At 36.8% G+C, this 22376-nt stretch overlaps 1 protein-coding gene and 1 pseudogene across 1 annotated transcript; both read left to right on the top strand.

The window, feature by feature from the left end:
- Positions 1-1159: 1159 nt before the first annotated feature.
- On the top strand, positions 1160-9667 carry LOC137717191 (pentatricopeptide repeat-containing protein At1g71490-like; annotated as a pseudogene).
- Positions 9668-15600: 5933 nt separating this feature from the next.
- LOC137718090 (vacuolar protein sorting-associated protein 60.1-like) lies at positions 15601-19163 on the top strand. The gene is made up of 7 exons (XM_068457602.1): positions 15601-15815; positions 16200-16351; positions 17179-17272; positions 17973-18044; positions 18139-18250; positions 18501-18661; positions 18909-19163. Exons 1-7 carry the CDS (start codon positions 15747-15749, stop codon positions 18960-18962), a joined length of 714 nt encoding a protein of 237 aa, XP_068313703.1. The 5' UTR covers positions 15601-15746; the 3' UTR covers positions 18963-19163.
- The last annotated feature ends 3213 nt before the right edge of the window (positions 19164-22376 follow it).

The raw sequence follows: 22376 nt of genomic DNA, 5'->3' as shown, positions 1-22376 counted from the left end.
ACACCGGGAGTAGCCGGTGCGAGAGCACGAGTGATTTGCCGACGTGGGGAAAACGACACCGTTGTAGCCCCGTCGTGTCTCTGTCTCTGACCCAGCATTGGACTTTCCCCTGCCCGCACTCCGCAGGCACGCCCGCCATCAACTTGCATTATCCGTTGGTCTTCTTTCATTTAAAACATGCTTGCCAATTCCTTCCCCACTATTATTAATTGTGGTTGGGCAAGCTAATTAAATATTGAGAAATAATTTAATACATGTTGATTATGACAGCTTCAATGACTTACACGGTTCGGATGATACAATTTTTTTTTTGTCGAAAAATGACATTTATTAAGTGGAAGAAAGATAAAGTAGCTCAATAAAAAAACAAACTAAAACCAAAGCTCTAATTCCTATTTTCCAAACGCATAAAGTAGCTCTCACTTACATGGTCATGAACGTCTTGCGAGTTGCCACCAAAGCCGCAACACTAGAGAAAACGATCAAGTCATCAATTCAACCAAGACATCGCAACACAAAAATTACTAACTTGAAACTAAAAACATAGCTCAACCAGATTTAATCACCGAAAACGTCGAACCGAAAAATATTCACCAGATCTAGATATTGTATATGAACCACTTACAAGAACACACGTAAATTTACCCACACCTTGCTTTCAAGTTATTGTATATGAACCATTTAAGCTGTATACATACGATGATCAGTCTCACATTTCATGATTGTATAAATATATGGCTTTTCTAACACTTCCTCTAATTCATTTTCAGGAGAAATGTTGTTTTCTTTAATCTATTTAGTTGTTCTTGATCATTGCAAAGTAACCCTTTCAAAGCAGGAAGCCTTGTTGGCTTGGAGTCAGCTTTTAGTTGTCTTTGATCTTAATAATCAACAATGGATCTCCTATTAGCTAGTTTTCTCGAGACACCTGCTGCAAGTTCGGGCAAAGTCATGCGATCAGTTCTTGCTTACCATGTTATCATGCACAGAATATTCTTTATAGTGTATGCCACCATCTTGTTCGCGTTCCATCCCAAGAGGCATTTCTGTATCTCTAATCCAAATATTCATACCTAAAAGCTAGAAGGAAGGAACGAAACAATTTGGAAACAAAACAATTTATCAAAAGCAGTCAAAACTCTCTCTTTTGTCCAGTTCGATGCCTTTTCTCCTACTTGTGACCTTATCTTATGTTCCATCTCTTATCTTATCTTCCGCTGACCATAAAGCATTAACATATGGTGAACAACTTCATGCACATATAGTCCGATTGAGGTTTGAACGACATCTCATTTTGGTTCCCAAGCTGGTTACATTTTACCCAAGCTTTAATCTTCATGCCGATGCTCGTAGCGTTGTTGAGAATTCAAATATTTTGCATCCTGTACCTTGGAATATGCGCATTTCTTCATATATTAAAAATGAACTTTTGGATGAGGCTCTCTCTGCCTATAAACAAATGGTCGATAAGGGGATTAGGCCAAATTGTTTCACTTGCTTATCTGTTCTCAAGCCTTGTGGTGAAAAATTGGATATAAGTTTTGGTAGGAGGCTCATGAGTCCATTGATGCCTGTTGTCTGTAGTTGAATTTATACGTACACGATTCATTGGTCTCCATGTATGGAAAATTCGGGCTTATCGACGTTGCTAGCCGCTTATTTGACAATATGGCCACAAGGGATGCAATTTCTTGGAATGCAATGATCTCTGGTTATGCCTCCAATGGCATGTGGATGGATGCATTTGAGCTATTTGGAAACATGCAGATGGAGGGAATTGGAGTTAATGTCTTATTTTGGAATACCAATGCTGGAGGATGGGTAATTTCAGGGGTGCACTTGAGTTGGTTTATCAAATGAGAATTGGTGGTATTTTATTGGACTTGGTAACATTGACGATTGGTTTGAGTGCTTGTTCACACATCAGAGCTATTAAGCCGGGGAATGAAATTCATGGTTTTATGATTCGTATTTGTTGTGAAGCGTACAATAATGTTAACAATGCATCGATTACATTGTATTTCAGGTGCAAAAATCTTAGGAAAGCATATACTTAGTTTGAATTGATAGAAGATAGGAGTATAATTACTTGGAATTCCATGCTTTCTGGTTATTCCCGCATAGATCGAGTAGAAGAAACTTCATTCTTATTTAGGGAGATGTTGTATCCAAGAATTAAACCTAACTATGTTACTATTGCCAGCATCATTCCCCTTATTAACACTTGAAGATAGTTGAAGATCAAAGAATTACAGTGAAAACAATGGAGGAGAAAGAAGATTATATTGATAGCTTTGAGAAAATATATACAACCGAACTCAAAAGAAATGATAGTTATATAATCCCTTATATAGTCATATATCCCAATTACAATAATACCCTTCTAACTATATTAACAAACTTAACCACTAGAATAATGCCATGTGGCATTTCTGTTATATCAATTATTACTTCCCCCTCAAACTAAACTTGGAGTATCCAAGTGAAGTTTGAACTAGCTAGGCTTTTGAAACTGATCTGGAGTTGTGAGACCAAGATGTTTGCAATGCTTCAAGAACATTGGACTATGCAATCTTTTTGTAAAGACATCTGCAATCTGATCTTCAGTGTGTATATATTGAACAATTAAGTCTCATTTTTGCACTTTTTCTCGAACAAAATGGTAATCTATGTCGAGATGCTAGATTTTTGAATGAAAGACATGATTTGAGCTTAAAGTTAAGGCACTCAAGTTATCACAGTGAAGTAATGGAGGAGCTGAAATCACCTAATGTATATCTTTAAACAGAGATCTAATCCAACATAAATCTAGTGTAGAATGCGCTAAGGCTTTGTACTTAGCCTCTGTGGAACTTCGAGCTACTGAGTCTACTTTTTAGACTGCCATGAGATTAGATTATCTCCCAAGTAAATCACAAATCCAGTTATTGATCTTCGAGTGTTGATATCAGCTGCCCAATCTGAGTCTGAGTAGGCAGTCAAATTGAAATCTAGGTTCTTTTTGTAATGCAAACCATAGTCCAGTGTGCCCTTTAAGTATCTTAAAATTCTTTTGACCAAATGCAAATGTAGCTCAGCTGGAGATGTCATAAACTGGCAGACCATGTTCACAACATGAGCAATGTCTGGCCTAGTGAAGGTTAGATATTGAAGAGCCCCCACTAACCTTCTGTAATGACTTGGATCTGAAAGAACAGTACCTTCTTTTTTAAGCAACTGTGTATGTGGTTTTGATGGTGTGGAGGTTGGTTTGCATGTCTCCATAGAAGCCTTTTTTTGTAGTTCTCTTGCATACTTTGATTGATTTATGAATGAAGAGCCATCTTCCTTATACTGAATGTGCAATCCCAGAAAGAATGACCGCTTTCCAATATCTTTAAGATCAAACACTTATGCGAGATCACTTATAACTTCTCAAATCTTTGTAGGATTAGAACCAGTAAGTATAATATCATCTACATAAAGTAGAAGTATAATAATATCACTTTCATCCACTTTAACAAATAAGCTAGTATTAGATATGGAAGCTTTAGAACCCAGCGAAGGAAAGTAACTAGTGAATTTTGAATTCCAAGCTCATAATGTTTGTTTCAACCCATAGAGAGATTTAATGAGTTTACACACATATCCTGGACAAGTAGGATCCACAAACCCTTGAGGCTGCTTCATATAGACTTCCTCCTTAAGATCACCATGTAAAAAAGCATTCTTAATGTCTAGTTGTCTCATATTCCATCCATATTATGCAGTTAGAGCTAAGACAACTCTAACAGAAGTGTGTCTCACAACAGGACTAAAGGTCTCAGAATAATCCAAACCTTGTTCCTGAGTGAAACCTCGAGCTACTCAATGTCTTAGGTTCTTCAACTTCTGTAATATCAGCTAGAAAGGAAAAACCACCATAAAATATGCCAAAGAGGTCACTAGATGTAGGATCAAGAAGTTTGAGTGAACTTAACTCAAGTAAAGCAGCCAGATAAGCTACATAGTTCTTTCTTGAAATTGCACTTGTTTGTAGCCTTGTTTGAATATCATGTGGTCTCTGTTGTTGAACAAGAGATTCAGAAAAATCAGTAACAAAAGACATTTCAGAGAAAGGCAATATTACCTAGAGTTGTGCTGTATTGAGGACATAAAGCAAATGAGGTGTATCACTAGTTGGAGAAATAGTAGGATCATGATTTTCTGTTGATGAAACCCCAGAACTTTGAAACTGTGGTGTGTTACTGACATAAATACCATAATTAGAAAGTGATGTCCCAACCACTAATGTATCAGTCAATACATGATGTGTTGTAGTTGTATGATCATTCCGAGATGTAGAGCTTGTATGACTTGTCGGAATGGGAAATGGTATAATCACAGAAGTAGAAGTACATGGTGTCTTCACAGATTGATCCCTTATCTGAGACAATTCCAATTTTGCAAGAAAAATTGACTCTTCAAAGACAACATGTCTAGATATAATACATTTCCTAGATTGTGTATCATAACAAATAACTCCCTTATACCCCATTGCATAGCCTTGAAAAATACACATCTTTGATCTTAACTGCAACTTATTAGTATTATAGGGTCTTATCCAAGGAAACACTGCTGATCCAAAAATTCTTGAAGATTGTAATTCAGGTAACTTGTTGTATAAAAGTAAATATGGAGAGCTGAAAGACAAGGTTTTACATGACATCTTATTGATCACAAAAACTGCATGAGCACATGTAAAATACCAAAACTCACTATTTAAGCCAGCAACATGTAAGAGAGTGAGTGCAGTGTCTACAATATGTATATGCTTCCTCTTAGATATTCCATTCTATTGCAGAGTACAGGGACATGAGATAAATTGCATAATACCCTTTGTAGCCAAAAAAGATGTAAATCTATTGCTAGTATATGCACCTCTACCATCTGTTTGTAATCCTTTAATTGACATCACAAATTGAGTTTGAATAAAGGTGTAGAACTTAACAAAAATTTCATACACATCAGACTTATTGCACATGGGAAATATCCAAGTAAATCTTGTATATTCATCAATAAAAAGTACATAGTATCTGTATCTTTCTAAGGATTTTACAAGAGTTGGACCCCAGACATCAGTATGAACTTTCTCAAAAGGAACCAAACATATGTTATTTATAACAGGAAAATGTATCCTAGGCATTTTCCCTTGAATACAAGAAATACAAGTCGTATCTGTATCATCCAGTGTTCTTAAACGCGGTCTAGGCGCCGCTTAGGCGTTAGGCGGCGGTGCTCCGCCATAATTAACCTGAAATCGTTCATTAAATCAGCAAGGACATTAAGCGGTGTAGGTGGCCGCCTGGGCGAGCTAGGAGGGCTCAGCAGACGCTGCGCGATCTAGGAAAAAAACTTCTATTGCGAGACTCACAACCTTCTTTTCTTCCTGAGTCTCGCCGTATACCTCTTTGTTTGCTAAAAGATGAGTCGAATATGGTGAGAGAGAAAGGTAGATGAGATTTGTGCAATTGCAGGGATGGGTGATGGCCGTCTGCCTATCTGTTTATTAGAAGAGGAGTCGAATATGGTGAGAGTGAGAGGTAGATGAGAGTTGTGCAATTCCAGGGATGGGTGATGGCAACGGGTTGTAGAAGGTAAGTCTGCAATTGCAGAGATGGGTGCGGCGGCAGGTTGTAGAAGATAATTTGTAATTGCATAGAGGTGTGGCTGCTTTAGGGTCTTAAGCAATTAGTAACTTTTTGCTTTAGCTAGTATTTGTCAGGTTTGAGTCAGTGAAAGATTAATTAAAAAAAGAATGCAGGGCTAACCTTTTATTTTATTGAGTGGCCCAACAATATGGGCTTACAAAATGATACAACTTTGGAACTTTACATATATACCCATATTTAACATATATACCTATATATATTCTTTATTTTTATTTTTATTTTAAATAACATAGTATCAATGTTTATTTATATATATTAAGTAGTAAATTTAATTAATTTATATGATGTAATACTTAAATCCGCCTAGTCCGCTTAGACGTCTGCCTAACCGCCTAGGCGCTAGGCCCCAGCCCGCCGCCCAATTAGCGCCTAACGTTTTTTAGAACCTTGGTATCATCTAACTTGTGTACAACCTTAGACTGTTTCAACATAGTAGTCATAGTAGTCATAATATCATGGGTAAGATGTCCCAACCTTTGATGCCATATATTTGATTTCACCATTTTCCCTAAATAAGCAATTGGATCCCTTGTAGCAGACTTTAACCCTTTTAATGTATGTAACAAAGGTATCTGGAATAGCTCTTCTGGTTTACTCTTTTCATGATACACCACATCCCTTGTCTTCTTGTCCTACATAAAAAATTCACATTCATCACAGATAAACCATCTATTATTATCTGCACATAATTGCTTAACATAAAAAAGACTTCTGGCAATATTTGGAACATGAAAAACTTTGCTGAGAATGAGTGAATGATTGTTTGTTTGAATTGAAGTGGAACCAATATTTTGAATTGGTAAACTTGAACCATTACCAATGGTTATGTTCGTAGAACCTTGAAAATGAGCAACTTGGCTTAATGAAGTGATACCTGCAGTCATATGGTGAAAAGCACCTGAATCCACAACCCATGAATCCTGAGGAAATACTTGAATTGTTTGTTGTGCATGCATGGCAGACAAATATGGTGGTGGTGGCTGACCTTGAAATGCATAATTTCCTCTATGAAAGCAGTTTAGTGCAGAATGACCCCATTTCCCACAATTCTGACACTCCACAAAAAAACCAACATAAGGATTATTTGTGTTTCTGTGAAAACAGTTTGCAGTTATGTGACCTATTTTATTACATATTTGACACTCAACAGTTGTTCTTGCTTCTGTATTGCCTGACCATGAACCAGTTTCATTATGTGTTTGTTTTAACCATGTAGAGTAGGAATTGTTGCCATTGTTATACCCTTTCCTCTGAAGTTATTATTCCTATATTGATGTTGTTATTCTTGTATTGATTACCATTGTTGAACTTGTAAGTAAAATTCTGAGATTTGAATACTTGTTGATGTCCAGAACTAGACTGTCCCACAAAACCATAGCCATAAACTTCAGGATGTCCTGGAGAAAAAGATAGTGATGTGTTTGAACCAAATGGCTGAGGCTCGATAGAACTGTGATGAGATGGATTATGTAGTTGTTGAATGATTGTACCCCCTGCAGTAGCAGGTATGTGATTATGACTCTGAGGATTGGATGAGGATGCACCATGTGAAGATTCATAGCCTTGACCATACATGAGAGAACCAGAACCAGAAATCTGACCATAATTAGAACCTTACATCAAGAAAGCAGGCATATTTTAGGATAGCATGGTCATTTCTCCTTCAATTTCCTTTTCAGTACCAAGTAATTGTGCACGAAATTCTCTCAAAGTAATGGAAGACTCACTTGCCAAGATAACAGTCCTAATAACATCATATTCTTTAGGCTGCCCAGCTAAACCAGCAATCATTATATCATTATCATAAATTGTTTCCCCTGTAGCAATCAACTGGTCCCTAATATTCTTCAAATGCAACAAATACTTATCAATACTCTCTGTGCCTTTCTGAATTGTATGCAATTCTATCTTCAAATGATTAATTCTAGACTTTAACACAAATGCATATATTTCAGTAAGATTTGACCATGCTTCAAAAGCAGTCCTACAACCAAGAACATATTTCATTGCTTCATCTGTTAAAGTAGCAAGTAACAAACTAATAAGAGCTAAATCAGTCGACTCTCATTCAAGAAACTATACAGAGATTTCCTTTGTGATACCAGTTTATGAACGTACTACAAATTTTGATGGACACACAACCGTACCATCAAAATGGCCAAAAAATTTATATCCTTTAAGAACAGACTGAAATTGAAACGCCCATTTGGTGAAATTGTCATCCATGAATTTTATAGTCAACATACCCAACAAATTCTCTATCTTGAATGAAGAAGACGCCATCAAGATGAATACAACCAATACAATTCACAGTAAAATACACTAATCACAGATAGGAATACTTCAAGAAAGAGACAATGCTCAGTAAATTCCTTTGTAAATCATCATACACAATCTTGAGATAATGACACTCCAAATTTCACATAAAGAATGATACTTTCTACCTTCGCGTCAACAAAATATAATCTCTAACCAAAAAACACAAATCCTAAATAATGATACTCCAAGATATACACTGAAAGAATGACATTTCCTGCCTTCGCATTTTCAAATCATAATCTTCAACTAAGAAACTCAAATCCTAGAGAATAACACTGCAAGATATACGCAGAAAGAATGACACTTTCTGATATCAACACATCAAAATTCTCAAACAAAACCCCCAAATCTTTTACTTTCTACAAGCCAAGACACAACTCCAATAACCACAAACACTACATAATCATTAACAGAGACGAATTCACCTGACTTACAGCGCGAACTTCCCCCAAATCTTCAAACTGTGCGATTTCAAATGAACAACCCACTTTTCAGACCTTTGAACTTCCAACTCGAGTGCCAAACAAGTCAGCGGAAAGCATCTTCAGGATCGGAAATGGCGACAAGCCAATACCGACGATGATACCATATTAACACTTGAAGATAGTTGAAGATCAAAGAATTACAGAGAAAACAATGGAGGAGAAAAAAATATTATATTGATAACTTTGAGAAAATATATACAACCGAACTCAAAAGAAATGATAGTTATACAATCCCTTATATAGTTATATATCCCAATTACAATAATATCCTTCTAACTATATTAACAAACTTAACCACTAGAATAATGCCATGTGGCATTTCTATTATATCAGTTATTACCCTTCTGTGCTCGGGTAACAAATCTTCAACACGGGAAGGAGTTCCACTGCTACATTACAAAACGTGTAGTGTTTGATGATTGTTTATTGCTGTGGAATACCCTTGTAGACATGTATGCCAGATCCGGTAAGGTTTTACAGACTAAAAGAGTATTTGATTCAATGTCAAAGAGAGATGAAGTAACTTATACTTCCATGATTGCAGGATATGGAGTCCAGGGTGCAGGAAAAGTTGCACTGAAGTTATTCGAAAAGATGAACTTGTTACACATAAAATCAGATCATGTAACAATGGTTTCAATCCTATCAACTTGTAGCCATTTCGGTATAGTAATCCAAGGCCAAATGCTAGTTGAAAAATGTTGAGCGTATACGGTATAACTCCCGATTTAGAGCACTATGCGTGCATGGTTGCTCTCTTTGGGAGGGTTGGTCTACTAAACAAAGCAATGCGAAGGAGATTATTTCAAGGATGCCTTACAAGCCAGCTTCTGCTATGTGGGCTACTTTAATCGATAGTTTCACGAAAATGTAGAGATAAGGGAATGGATAGCTGAGAAGCTGTTAGAAATGAGACCGAGATCAATAACATGTATACTGCTACTTGTTGGTGGAACGACCTAGCAAGAGTGAAGGCTTTGATGAGGGACTTGGGTGTGAGGAAGACAGTTGATGGAGGCGATGGATTTTCACCCTTTTTGGTGAGGGGACACGACAAATCAGCTAAGAGATGAAATTTATCTTTTGTTGGATGGTTTAACGAAGGTAATGAAAGATACTGATTCTGTTGTCGATGAGGATTTTAGTTCAGATTATGATGTTTTCGAGGATTAGAATACAACAAGGAGTTGATTATACTTGAATGGATAAGTAAAATAGAGTATTGTTGGAGATCATAAGTTAAATTGACTTGCTAAATTAGGTTTTTGACATTATTCACTAACTAAAATAGCAAAAATTTAACAACATTGTTAAACCACCCAACTCGCCCCGCTTGATGGTTTCTAGTCTTAGCTAACAATGGTTTGAAATAATGTCAACCTGAGTGAATTTGGAACCTCTCTAGACTTTGGTATAATGAGCCTAAGGACCAGGAATCCGGGTCTTTAGTTTGTATGAAAGAGAAATCAGAGGCCTTGATATGTGTGATGTGGGTCAGCAAAATGAGTTTATAGGAACTGTCAGATTCAATTTGAGTGGTCCAAATTCTCTAGTCCTTGGACTTGAGATATTGAGATCCAGAAATGATCTTTGTCCAACATAAGTGATGTGCACGGCAGCGATTCGGGGTCAAAACTGAGGCTTGTTGCCCACTCCTACTTTCTAAGAATGCTCTTTTTTGCCATTGCCCCTAAATGACAACCCTCGTCGCCACGACCAAAACACACCCATCACTCATCTGCCCACCATGGAAATGCATTGGCAAGAAACACTTTCATCAAAAGCGTTTTCAGTAACTTTAAAAACATTTCCAAACGAGTCAAATCATCAATGTTGTGAATTATCTAAAACTACATTAATAAAAAAAAACCCTCTTTGTCAACCAAGAGATGGTAACAATACAATTTTGTCTTCTACCACAAAACAAAATTATGGACAATAAAGTAAATTCACACAAACTAAATTTTACAGTTTTTTTTTTCAAAGCCTCATCCAAAGGTGATCCTAACATCCTTTAATTTTGAGAAATAAAATATAAAAAAATAATACTTCTCTCTCTAATCCTCATTCATTTTTTCTTCATTTCTCCTTCCCATTCTAAAATAAAAATAAAAATAAAAATTATTTTCACATACAAAGTGTGGGGTATATGCTAATTAATTTATAAAAAAAAACGTTTTTTTTCCTTTCATGAAATTCAATTTAATGGTAAAATTGGAATATTTGGTGAAAAGGATATTTGGGGATGGAGAACAGCATTGCGGGGGCAAAGTAGAATTTTCCCACAATACTAATCGAAGGTCTGGTGTCTAGAGGGACCCTCCCTACACACTGCATCTCGCCGTCTCCAGTCAGCTGCCCTCCGCCCCTCTATCTCCATCTTGCGACTGAGTTCCCTCCTCTCAATCTCCACCGCTACCGCAACCACAGTATCATCTGCTCCGTCTTACTTGGTAATCAAATACTGTACTTTTCATTCCTTTTGTATTGATGGATTTCGTTTGATTATTAAATTTTGTTTCTCTGGAAAGGGAAAAGAATAAACTGAATAATTTTCAATTATTAATTTTGAAAACAGGCAAAGCAATATATATTTTTGTGTGATGATCACTAGTATTAATCGAATTCAATATGCTTGAGCGTTAAAATTTACTAGTATGATTTGGGTCTAAACTGATATTGTATCTGGTTTATTTGCTTTTTGTTCTTGTTTCGGTTTCGGTTTGTATGCTTTTGGTTAATTGTTTGTTTGGTTTCTTAATTCGAATTTACGGATTCATTTTTAAGGTGTTATGGGTTGATGATTATTGTACATTTGTGTAATTGTTTATTTGTGGCCTAAATTGGTAAAAAATTGAAGAACATAAAACAATGGGCTCAGGGCCCCAACCGATCAAATCGGCCAAGTAAATTTGATCACTTTGCCGATAGGTTTGGTTCGGTTAGGTTGTTAGTTTGCTGCCTAAGTCAAACCAGACCAGATCATGTCTAAACATTGGTTCAGGTGCGTGGTCTGGGACTCGTACCAAGCTAATTCACACCTTGCCCAGCCTAGTTTCTGGGATGTTGCTTGTTTTGGGTTGATTGATGTCCAGCATCTCCCTCTTCTAAAATCCAACTGTAAGATTTGGATTGTTCGCTGATGCCCTTTTTCTCTCTCTTTACCACATGGATAATAAAGAACGGAACATAACCTACTTAATTGAAAATACCGAACTGTTTCAGTTGGCGGCGGTGAGAAACAAATGAATGAACGATCATCCTTGTGATGATTGTGTTACCAGTTTAGTTCTATTCAAGTGCTTTTATAGTGTCGTATTGAGGTTTACAATTTTAAGGTTTAATAGCTTATGAAAAAAGTGCAACATGCCTTAAGAGATCCTGGACAGAAATCATTATTCATAGACATCACCCTTATGTCCTCTTCCATATAACATTAGCAAATGTGATTGTATTTCTATGTCCTCGAGTTTTTTCGTGCAAACTAATGTCCAACAAAAATGATATCTGAATCGTATCGTGAGACTTGGGCATCTGCAACTCTATAGCCGGCTCTTCTTCAATTAAAATAGAAAAAAAATTGGTGTGCATTTGATTATTAAGGTTTCTCAGTTAACCTATCATTGCCATAGTAGCAGCAAAATGTTCTGGATACCTAGCTAAATAGAAATCAACCTTCTTTCGATTTTGTGAACTGGTGAGATGGATCCCTTCAGCAGAGAATAACATACTGTTTGAGATTGGATTGTAAGTTTGACCATTAATTACAGTTACATAGAACTTTGGACAGAATGCTAAAAATAAAAAAACAAAATGGAAACAATGCTTGAAGTTAGTAAGTTATAACGTTAGATAATAAATGTACTCATGCTAGATTCTCGTGCTTCAAAGGTTGGAACCTTTTAAATATTTGATGGGATTCTGTAGTTGCCCCCTTATTATCTGGTCCATTGATGGAATATGGTTTTGATTTTATTATATGGTCCTAGAAAGTGGGAATCTGTAGGCTCCAGAAAATATCATGTTTTATCTTTGTTTTATATTTACTTTTATTGTGTGTTTCTTTGGACATTTGTGTTGAGTGTATGCATTTGGTTGAAGAAAGTGTTACAGACTCTCAGCTAAGCAGAGGAATGGCATTGATGAGGGGAGAGCCACTAGTGGCAAAACTGGCAGCCTTGGCCAAGTATGTGGTCTTTCCTGGAGCCATGGCCGCAGCTGTCATCTATTCCCCTCCTGGTTACGCTCTCAAGAATGATCCTAAATCCACCAAATAAGACTAGCTCGGTCAGTACCATTTTCTCTGCAAGAGTCGGGTGTTTTTCATTTCTCTTGTTATGACTCTGATTTTATACCTCTATTGTGACTTGGATGATTTTGCAAGTTAGTGCTTTTTGGTTTTACCTTTCACAACCTTCAATCATTATTCTTTTAGGATTGTATAGATATTACCCACATATATGCTCCGCTATATATCTTTAAAGGCCTCCAGATGTGCTCAAGGTATTATAGGTTACGTGTCTTGTATGCATTGGATAAAAGAGAAACTGGCCACTTTTAACACCCTCTGATGATGGGCATTTGATGTTGCTTTGGGACTCCCTTTATGTTTTTCCTTGAGAATGGTGGTTATTGATATCATGGGTGTACTGTGCCTCAACAAAAGCACAGGAAGAACCGAATTGGATGATGTCATGGACTAAGAAGACAATGAAAATAGTGAATGAATGATGTGCTTAATCACTTGGGAAAATGACTCTGCGTCACTGGCAGGGCAATTGAATAACTTGCAAAATGCTGATTGAATAGAAATACAACAACAAGAAAGCCTGGGCTCAGCTGTCTGAATCATATAGAACACCACTGCTTTCAGCGCCAAATCTTCCCTTAGCTCGAAGTACCATATGTCTTTTCTTAAAGTCTCTGTTCAAGTATTCCTAGATCTTCTTCTATCTCTTTTGCCTTGAGCCTCTGTCTTTAATCTCATTTTCTAACCGGAGCATCTGTTGGTCTTCATTTCCCATGTTCGAATTTTCTTCTCGAAAGAGAACCTAAATAGGATTTATTGCTTCAATTCAAGATTGGATTACATTATCTTTCACAGACGTTTTCTGTTACAAGAGAGAATAGTACCGATCCAAGATTCCTAACTAACAAAACAGCCACTCACTAACTATGCTGCAGGTTTGGACAGAAACTAACTATGCTGCTGGCTGCTGAGGCGGCTTTATTTGCATAAGCAATCTGCATGTGACAATATTCATTTAAAGTTCTAAACAACCAAGACAACTATACTTCTACTTCTGCCGACATTAGTGGCACTTTTCCTTTAACATTCTTTTAATTGCTTGTGGACATTGATACGGTTTAGAAACTAAATGCTATACTGTTACTAATTGTGAGTTTCCCTTTTTTTTCAGGGGCATAACTAAATGCGATGCTAGAAGGTATAACTAAATGCGTCTCTCGCTTTGTTCAAATTTGGTATGTAATAATCTGGGCTAAATAGTTGCTCAATTTGAGAGGTGTTTCCTGCTTCCTTTGAAGAACTTAGACCATGAATTGTTTGGATGTACTTTCTCGATGTGGTTTCCCCGTTTGGAACGTACTCTTAACGAAAAACGCTTTGGATTACAATAATCTTTAGATAACGGCGGAGTGTTGAAGTGCTGCAAGCGATGATAGGCTCTCTGTAGACTCTGTTACTTGTCATGAATGTTACTCTTAATTTGAATTCAAATGGTTACAGTTTTCTTTTAATTTTTTTCATTAGCTGGAAAATGGGATATGAACTTGGGACATATTTCAACGTTGGAAGAGAAATACCACTAAACCAGTATCTATCCATGGGGTGTATTGTGGTTTTGTTTGAAATTGGAATGCATGGCTTCTATTTGTGTGCGCAGAATATAATGCGATATTGTTAGTGGCACACTTGTGAGAAATTTTTAAGCATGCCAGTACATGGCTGGATTCTCAAGTGTCTCGTAATACAAGTAGTTAGATTGGTTGGATATCGAGTCGTATTTTCGGCACACTAAAAAGTTTCTTCACACTTAAGAGGTTTCATGCATTTTACATGTATGTATTTTACGTGGTTTCATGAATATTTTTTCGGAATGTCAATAATCTCTCTTTAATCCTTTATTATTGGTGCAACTTGAGTAACTTATTTTGTAAACAATTTTGTCAAAGAGGAAGATCGCAATATGCTAAAACGAAACAAAATCGAACCATCAAAACAAAACTCCAGGCCAACATGCGGACTTTTTTGTATTTTTTGGTACTATCTAATTCACGAACATTAAAAACACAAATAACCAATGACTAATCATACCACTTCCGAGTATTTATGTAAGCAACTTTCTCGTTTACAATTTACACGTTAGCATATTTGACGTCATTTTGGATGGAATAGACGGAATTCAGTGTAAAGCGACAATATCTTTATTCTATGGTGGAAAATGGAATGAAGTTTAAGATTCATGAGGCATTATGAAAATAAGCCTAAAAAAAGTAGAGAAAATTGTAGCAACGACTCCTCAACTTTAACTTAATTGGAATAATGATCCATTAACTAAAAATTTGAAATCATTGATTTCTTAACTTATCAAAACATGTAGTTATAGTAATTTTCGTTAGCTCCATTAAAACTTCTGTCAAAATGAGTCACGTGCACATGAAGTTGAATCAAATAAAAAAATTGTAGTAATGATTCCTCAACTTTAACTCAATTGGACAAGTAGTCCCTCAACTTTAATCAAATTGTAGCAATAGTCCCTTAACCTTAACCCAATTGTACTAATGGTTATGAATTTTTAGTTAAATGACCATTGTTCAAATTAGGTTAAAGTTGAAAGACTATTTCTACAATTTTATCAAAAAGGTAAGACCAGAGAATTGACACAACAAAGTGGGTCGAATATTGGGTTTGAGAGAGTTGGGCTGATCGGGTTGACCCGACCCTTTTGGTTTTCCCAATGATGTAACGTGTTGCGAAGAAATAATGAAAGCTCGTACGCTACCGCGAAAGATCCTTACTTTTCCAGCATTGAGATAGAGATGAAATCCCAAAATTGCACCGATTCAACTCAAAGTCTCTTCTACCTTTGATCTGGATCTCTCTCACATACACTCTCTCTTCTAATCACTCTGTCTGTGTCTGCGTTGTTTGGTGGAATCCCCCGTCGTCGTCTCTCCCTCTCTCCGTCGGTTCAGAGGCGGGCAACAAGCAAAGTAAGGGAAGAGAGAGATGAAGAGGGTCTTTGGTGTCAAGAAAGACAAAGAGCCCCCACCTTCTGTTGGCGATGCCTCCGATAGGGTTTGTTTCCCCTCTCTTTCTCCTGATTGATTGTTGGGTTGGGTATCACATAATTTAATTAGGGTTGGGATTATCAGCGCTTTCTATTTGTAATTATGTCGGGATTGGGGATTTCAATTTATTGCTTTAATATGTTTAGGTTTAATTAAACCAAAACGAATAATAGTAAAAATTGGGTAGTTGTAGAATCGATGGTTTTTACTCTAATCAAGAGCTTGAAGGTTTAGTCAAATCACTTTCACCAGCTTTAGAATCGATAGTTCTTGTAACTAAACGCCATGCTTGGTTTCCGAGAAACTGTTGTTTCAATAGTTAGCTTTTGTAGTTTCGTTTGGTATTATTTCTGCTACAACTGTTGAGGAAGTAGACATTATTTTGTAACAGATCAATAAAAGAGGCGAAACAGTCGACGAAAAGATCAAAAAGCTTGATGTTGAACTGAATAGATACAAAGAGCAAATCAAGAAGACAAGGCCCGGTCCTGCACAAGAAGCTGTTAAGTCTCGAGCCATGAGGGTTCTCAAGCAGAAACGAATGTAGGTCCCCTGTCCCTTCCATGTTACGGGTTTATTGCTCCCCTCAGCGGTTTATCTCATATTTATTGCATGTCAATCGTTCTTCTTCATTCATATGAAATTTGTGAGGATTTTGAGATTGGTTTATTTTGACTATGGGAAAAGCTAGGGAGTGACAATGATTAAACATTTCTATGACTTAAGAACGGTTGGGACTTGGGAGTGAACTTTAAGCGGTTAATTGAAGACAATTATTGAAAAAAAAAAAGAAATTAAAAAACATGATGAGCAACTTACGGTTGCGCAATAGTGCTAGAAGAATGTCAAATAGAATACAAAGTAAGCATGCATGAGTCTGTACACACACTCAGTTTTCCTGGAGTGTCCTGCAGCTAGAAATCTGGCATAAGTTTACAGCGTCTTTGCATGGTCTAGCCTCAATGAGAAAAAGAAATCTGTCAAATACAAACAGTTATAGCATCATTGGTTCATTACGTCCAGTAGGTTAGGTTACAATCTGCATGTGAGGACATTAGTGCATGCCCTTTTTCAATATTAGTAGGGCCATAATGGTAGATTTGCAAAAACATTGCGCTAAATGGTTTTTTTTTTTAATTTTAAATTTTTTTTAATTTTTATTTAATTTAATTTAAAATTTGAAAATTTTTCACTATTGATGATGTCATTTTAAATTTTTCACTGAATGATGAGATCGTTCTCTTTGGAATTTAGAATTATTGAGATATCTGTTGCAACTTTTAAGGAATGGGGTGAATATACTACGTGAATCAATTTGCATTATCCTTTTTTCTTTGATGATTGGTATAATTCGTTGAGCTTCTGGACAGGTATGAAGGACAACGGGACATGCTGTATAATCAGACATTTAACCTTGATCAAGTTTCCTTTGCTTCAGAGGGTATAAAAGATGCTCAGCAAACGGTAATGTCCTATTCTGTTAAGTTCTGTGATTAACACAATGTTTATTCATGTGTTGGATTGTTTTGATTTTCAAATGTGAGGATACGAGAATAATGAATGACATAGCTCAACACAACAAATGACATTGTGTGATGAACTGCTTTCATTGTATTGGTGAAGCCCTTTAGCATTAAAGGCTGGGGATAGGGTACCCAGTCTGTTGTGATTATGACATGTATTTAGATGGATTAGATGCCCTCTTTCCTCTCAACAACAAGTACCTAAAAAAAAGAAGAAGAAGAAGAAGAGATAGATAGGATGCCCAAATTAAAGGGTTAATTATTGATTTACATGCTGGAGTCACTCTATTCTACATCAAATTTGGTTGCAAAGGGGATATACTAAATTCACCTTAAAATTATTGGTTTTCCTTGGTAGTGCCCCAAGGGGCATACTTCAAGGCTGTTGAGGAGGAGCTTTTTCTGTCCCCTGATTGGAACCTGCTGCCTACCTCATAAGAGGTAGGAGATGGACCATTTGTGTCTTGGGGGTTTTTTTTTTTTTTTTTTTGCTTATAACTATGTGATTGGTATAAAGCCTAGATTCCGTTATATTCATTCCTGGTATCCATTTAGGGTTCAAAATGTAGATGCAATGGAGGCATATTTTCTGCCATAAGAATACTTTTGTTTGGAATATAACATTGATGTGTTTTACACAGATGACAGCTCTGAAGTCTGCAAACAAGGAGCTCAAAGGAATGATGAAAACCGTGAAGATTCAAGATATTGATGTCAGTAGTCTCTTTCTGTTTTTGTTCTCTTGCTTCCATACTAGCTACGTTTGAAAGCATATCTTTCTAACATGTGAATACTCGATTGTTGTAGAATTTGCAAGATGAAATGATGGACCTGATGGATGTGAGCAATGAAATTCAAGAGACCCTTGGCAGAAGCTATAGTGTTCCTGATGACATTGATGAGGAAGATCTTATGGGTGGTAAGCTTAGAAATCATTTGAGTTCCCAACTATTGAAGGAAATACTGGCTTCAGAATTTCATACATGTTCGAAATCATTCTGATCGATTTTGGACAACCAATCTTTAGACTATAGGCTAGGGGAGACCTTGTTCATCTTGTGTGCTGCTAAGATCTATTCTGGTCGCATTCAAAGCATCAACATATATGATTCTGTGTTCTGATGGTTCTGTTTCCAATTGTCTTACTGTATTCTCGATTTGGCATGCAGAGCTGGATGCTTTAGAAGCAGACATGGGTATGGAAACAGAAGCTGATGGGGTTCCCTCCTATCTCCAGCCTGATGCTGAACCGGACTTGGATGCGGAGCTCCGCTTGCCTTCAGCACCCACAGGACAGGCAACAGCTCCGGCTGGGAGATCCAATGCCCAGGTATATGTGCCTTGATTTTGTTTGCTGGATTGGATGTTTACTTTGTGGTTAGAATGCCAAACGATCAGTCAAACTCTGAACTTTGTTTTTTACTTCATAACGTTAATGAACAAAAGAGGCAAGTCTTTGGCCTTGGCTGCCAATGATTCTGCATTGACATGGGTGGTGGTATCGGTAGTTGCACTTGCATGCTCCACATCATTGCTTTCCGTTGTGCTAATTCTTGTTTAAAATCCAATGCTGGCAGGCTGAGGACGAATTGGGTTTACCAGCTGTCCCTCGGGCAACACTTCGCGGCTAGGGTTTTGTTGGCTCTATCATTTGCGCATGTGGGACGGGAGCTGGATGGAGAAGTAACAACTCTTCTATCAACATATTGTGCAGAAGTGAATATTCATTCATCTGTTGTTCAAATTCACGTATGTTGTGGTTGGCTTTTATACCTGAACAGTTTGGTTTTCAACTTTTCATAATAAATACGATTGAGATTTATGACGATTAACGAAGATAATCGCACAAAAGTGTATTTAGGCTCGGTTTGGTTTGGTTCTGAACTAGACCGGACTGAGCCACCAGAACTAGTGCCATAAATTGTCCCGCGGCCACCGTCGTTATGGCCGAAATCTTGCCACCGTCGATTTGGCTGAAATCTTTTTTCGATCACCGGCAAATTTCATGTCACTATTCGATAGGGACTTAAGGGAACGAATGTGCAACTTTTTCATCTTCAATAGTAGTATAACTTATGGTTAGATGATGAAATTTAAGATTATTGATGAATCTTAAAACAATAGAATTTTATTTTCTAAAATTTGTAAATTTTCTTGTTTGGTTAACCTAACACTCTGTTTGGGATGAAGAATTAAGATTATTAAGGAATTTTAAAAGGCTTATTATATTAACACTCCACAAATTGTTAAAAAAAACCCCACATACTTAATACACCCCACATTTGCTTTTTCAATTAAAAATTATCTTAATACATCCCACATATTTCCCCATAATACCCTCACACCCCACATTCTTAATAGACACATTACATTTTCTACATGCACCCCATATTTTCTATACATCCCACATTTCTCAAATCTTATTAAGCTTTTAATTTGGACAAAAAATGGCGACTATAATTTTGACAAAATATGCCGCTTGGGATTTAAAGCATATGTGAGTTGTTTTCAATTCCATCATTAAAACCCGTGTCGTCTGTTTTTAATATTTGATGGTAATTTTAGGTGTTTAAGTCTTCATGTAATCCCTAAAAGATGAATACGAACATAGAAGCTTGAATAACGCATCAAAAGCAAGATTGAATAATTATCGATGTCATCAAAATCACTAAAACAATAAAAAATATGAAGTCTTACCTCATGTGAAGCTTCCGAAACATCGATTTCATGTTTCATTCGTGTAGTGGATAAGCATAAATATTGAAATTCAAACTCATCTAACGGTGATAAATAGGGTGATGAGCATACACCACACTAAATTGTGGTGAGCAAAAATGCACTCTAAATGAGTACTCAAAAGTGATGGTGGGAGTCCCTAAATAGAAACTTCTATTGGAGATGCTCTTAGAACAATTTCACCCGTTGAGGAAGGACAATGGCAATGGCATTGAATTGCCTTTACTATTCACCCGAAAAGTAGTTAACTCTGTGCAACTCCCCCAGGTGAAATTTTTTTATAAGATTCTACACTATACACATAGTGCCACATGTCCTCATCCAATCTTATGACTTCCTCATATTAAGTCATATATAATCGTAAGGACCAAGAGCCTCGAAGAGACAGGGGTAGTAACTTGGGAATTACTCAACTAGGAGCAACGGAATCACTCGACGTCGCTACTTGTGGATTCACTCGACACAACCAAGCCTCACACTTGATTTAGGGAAGGAGAAAACTCTCTTCTTAGATTACTTTTTTTTTTAATTCACTTCTTAATCTTACATATGGAGTCCTTTAAATAAGGAGATATATGCTCATTGATACAAGAGATTATTAAAACTAAAGAAAACATATTGTAGTTACAATGCAACCTAATTAAGAAAGCCTTAGTCATGTTCTTTGAAGAATGAGAAGTCACACCAGCCATCATAACTATTTGTGGTGGTACTAATTTATCATTCACTGCATCAATATATTAGAATATCTCCAAAGGAGATATAAAAAATCTTACATACTATCTTGATAAACAAAAGGTGGTTTTTTGGTCCCAAAAAAGATGCCAAAATCTTAGAGCATCTCCAAAGGAGATGTCAGATATAGTATGGCAAAATTTTATTTGATGGCTGATGTGGTAAATTGAATACAAGTGCTAAATTCTCTTATTTTCAAATGGATGTGTCAAATATTTATTTTATTATTTTATTGGTCCTAGAGTTATATTAACTATTAAAAAAATAATCAAAATTAGTTTTAGTTTTTATTCTATTGGTTGTTAATGGGACCCATGCATTAAAAATTAAATTAAATATATTTAATTCCTTCTTTATTTGCTGTCAAAAAAGGCAGCTAGAAAGCAATGAGTCAAATGACTTACATGCCACATCATATATGATATATCCATTGGAGAACACTTGAATGTCTTTTAATCCTATTTGACATATTTGACATCTCCTTTGAAAATGATCTTACATAAATTGATATTCTCTACTCTACCACCAAATTTGAAGACATTGCCAATATTATTATTATTTTTTTAAATGCTAGGCCCACATATTTCTGTACTTTCTTCACTTATTGATTATTTCTATTAAATTCTGACCAATTTAATTTTATTAGTAATTAAAAAGAATTTTAATTTGACAAGGGATTTTATAAATTGTTAAGTTGCTATATGTGACATCCCACATCGCCCAGGGAAGTGATCCTTATATGTATACTCTCATCCCTACCTAGCATGAGTCCTTTTGGGAGCTCATTGGCTTCGGGTTCCATGGGAACTCCGAAGTTAAGCGAGCAGTGCGCGAGAGCATTCCCAAGATGGGTGATCCATTGGGAAGTTCTCGTGTGAATTCCCAGAAACAAAACCGTGAGGGCGTGGTTGAGGCCCAAAGTAGACAATATCATGCTACGGTGGTGGAGTGGGCCTGGGAAGTGGTCCCGCCCGGGTTGGGATGTGACAATTTGGTATCAGAGCCTAACTTTGGTCGCGTGTGTGCCGACGAGGACATCGGGCCCCTAAGGGGGGTGGATTGTGACATCCCACATCGCCCAGGGGAGTGATCCTTATATGTATATTCTCATCCCTACCTAGCACGAGGCCTTTTGGGAGCTCACTGGCTTCGGGTTCCATGGGAACTCCGAAGTTAAGCGAGTAGCGCGCGAGAGCATTCCCAAGATGGCTGACCCATTGGGAAGTTCTCGTGTGAGTTCCCAGAAATAAAACCATGAGGGCGTGGTTAGAGCCCAAAGCGGACAATATCGTGCTACGGTGGTGGAGCAGACCTGGGAAGTGGTCCCGCCTGGGTTGGGATGTGACACTACATAAGCTATAAAATCTAAACTATATATTAATAGAACCTTAATTGTTAACCAAGGTTCCATAAAATTACCATTCTATTCTTCTAATCAAAACTGAATAGATATAACAAACGTAACAGTAATGTAATTTTACTCGAAGCAAATTCTACTTTTTTTAAGCTTCACTCACATGTGATTCTAATATTAAAAAAATCCCTTCGAATTCTCACATTCCCTCCCACTCCCT

The sequence above is a fragment of the Pyrus communis genome, chromosome 15 (genome assembly GCF_963583255.1).
Source record: "Pyrus communis chromosome 15, drPyrComm1.1, whole genome shotgun sequence".
NCBI classification, from domain to species: Eukaryota; Viridiplantae; Streptophyta; class Magnoliopsida; order Rosales; family Rosaceae; genus Pyrus; species Pyrus communis.
This window is presented reverse-complemented; position numbering and strand designations above follow the sequence as displayed.

Coding starts and splice junctions, on each gene's coding strand:
- LOC137718090 (XM_068457602.1), top strand. CDS start 15,747: ATGAAGAGGGTCTTTGGTGTCAAGAAAGACAAAGAGCCCCCACCTTCT. Junction 17,273..17,972: donor TAAAAGATGCTCAGCAAACG/GTAATGTCCTAT, acceptor TGTTTTACACAG/ATGACAGCTCTGAAGTCTGC. Junction 18,662..18,908: donor CTGGGAGATCCAATGCCCAG/GTATATGTGCCT, acceptor CAATGCTGGCAG/GCTGAGGACGAATTGGGTTT.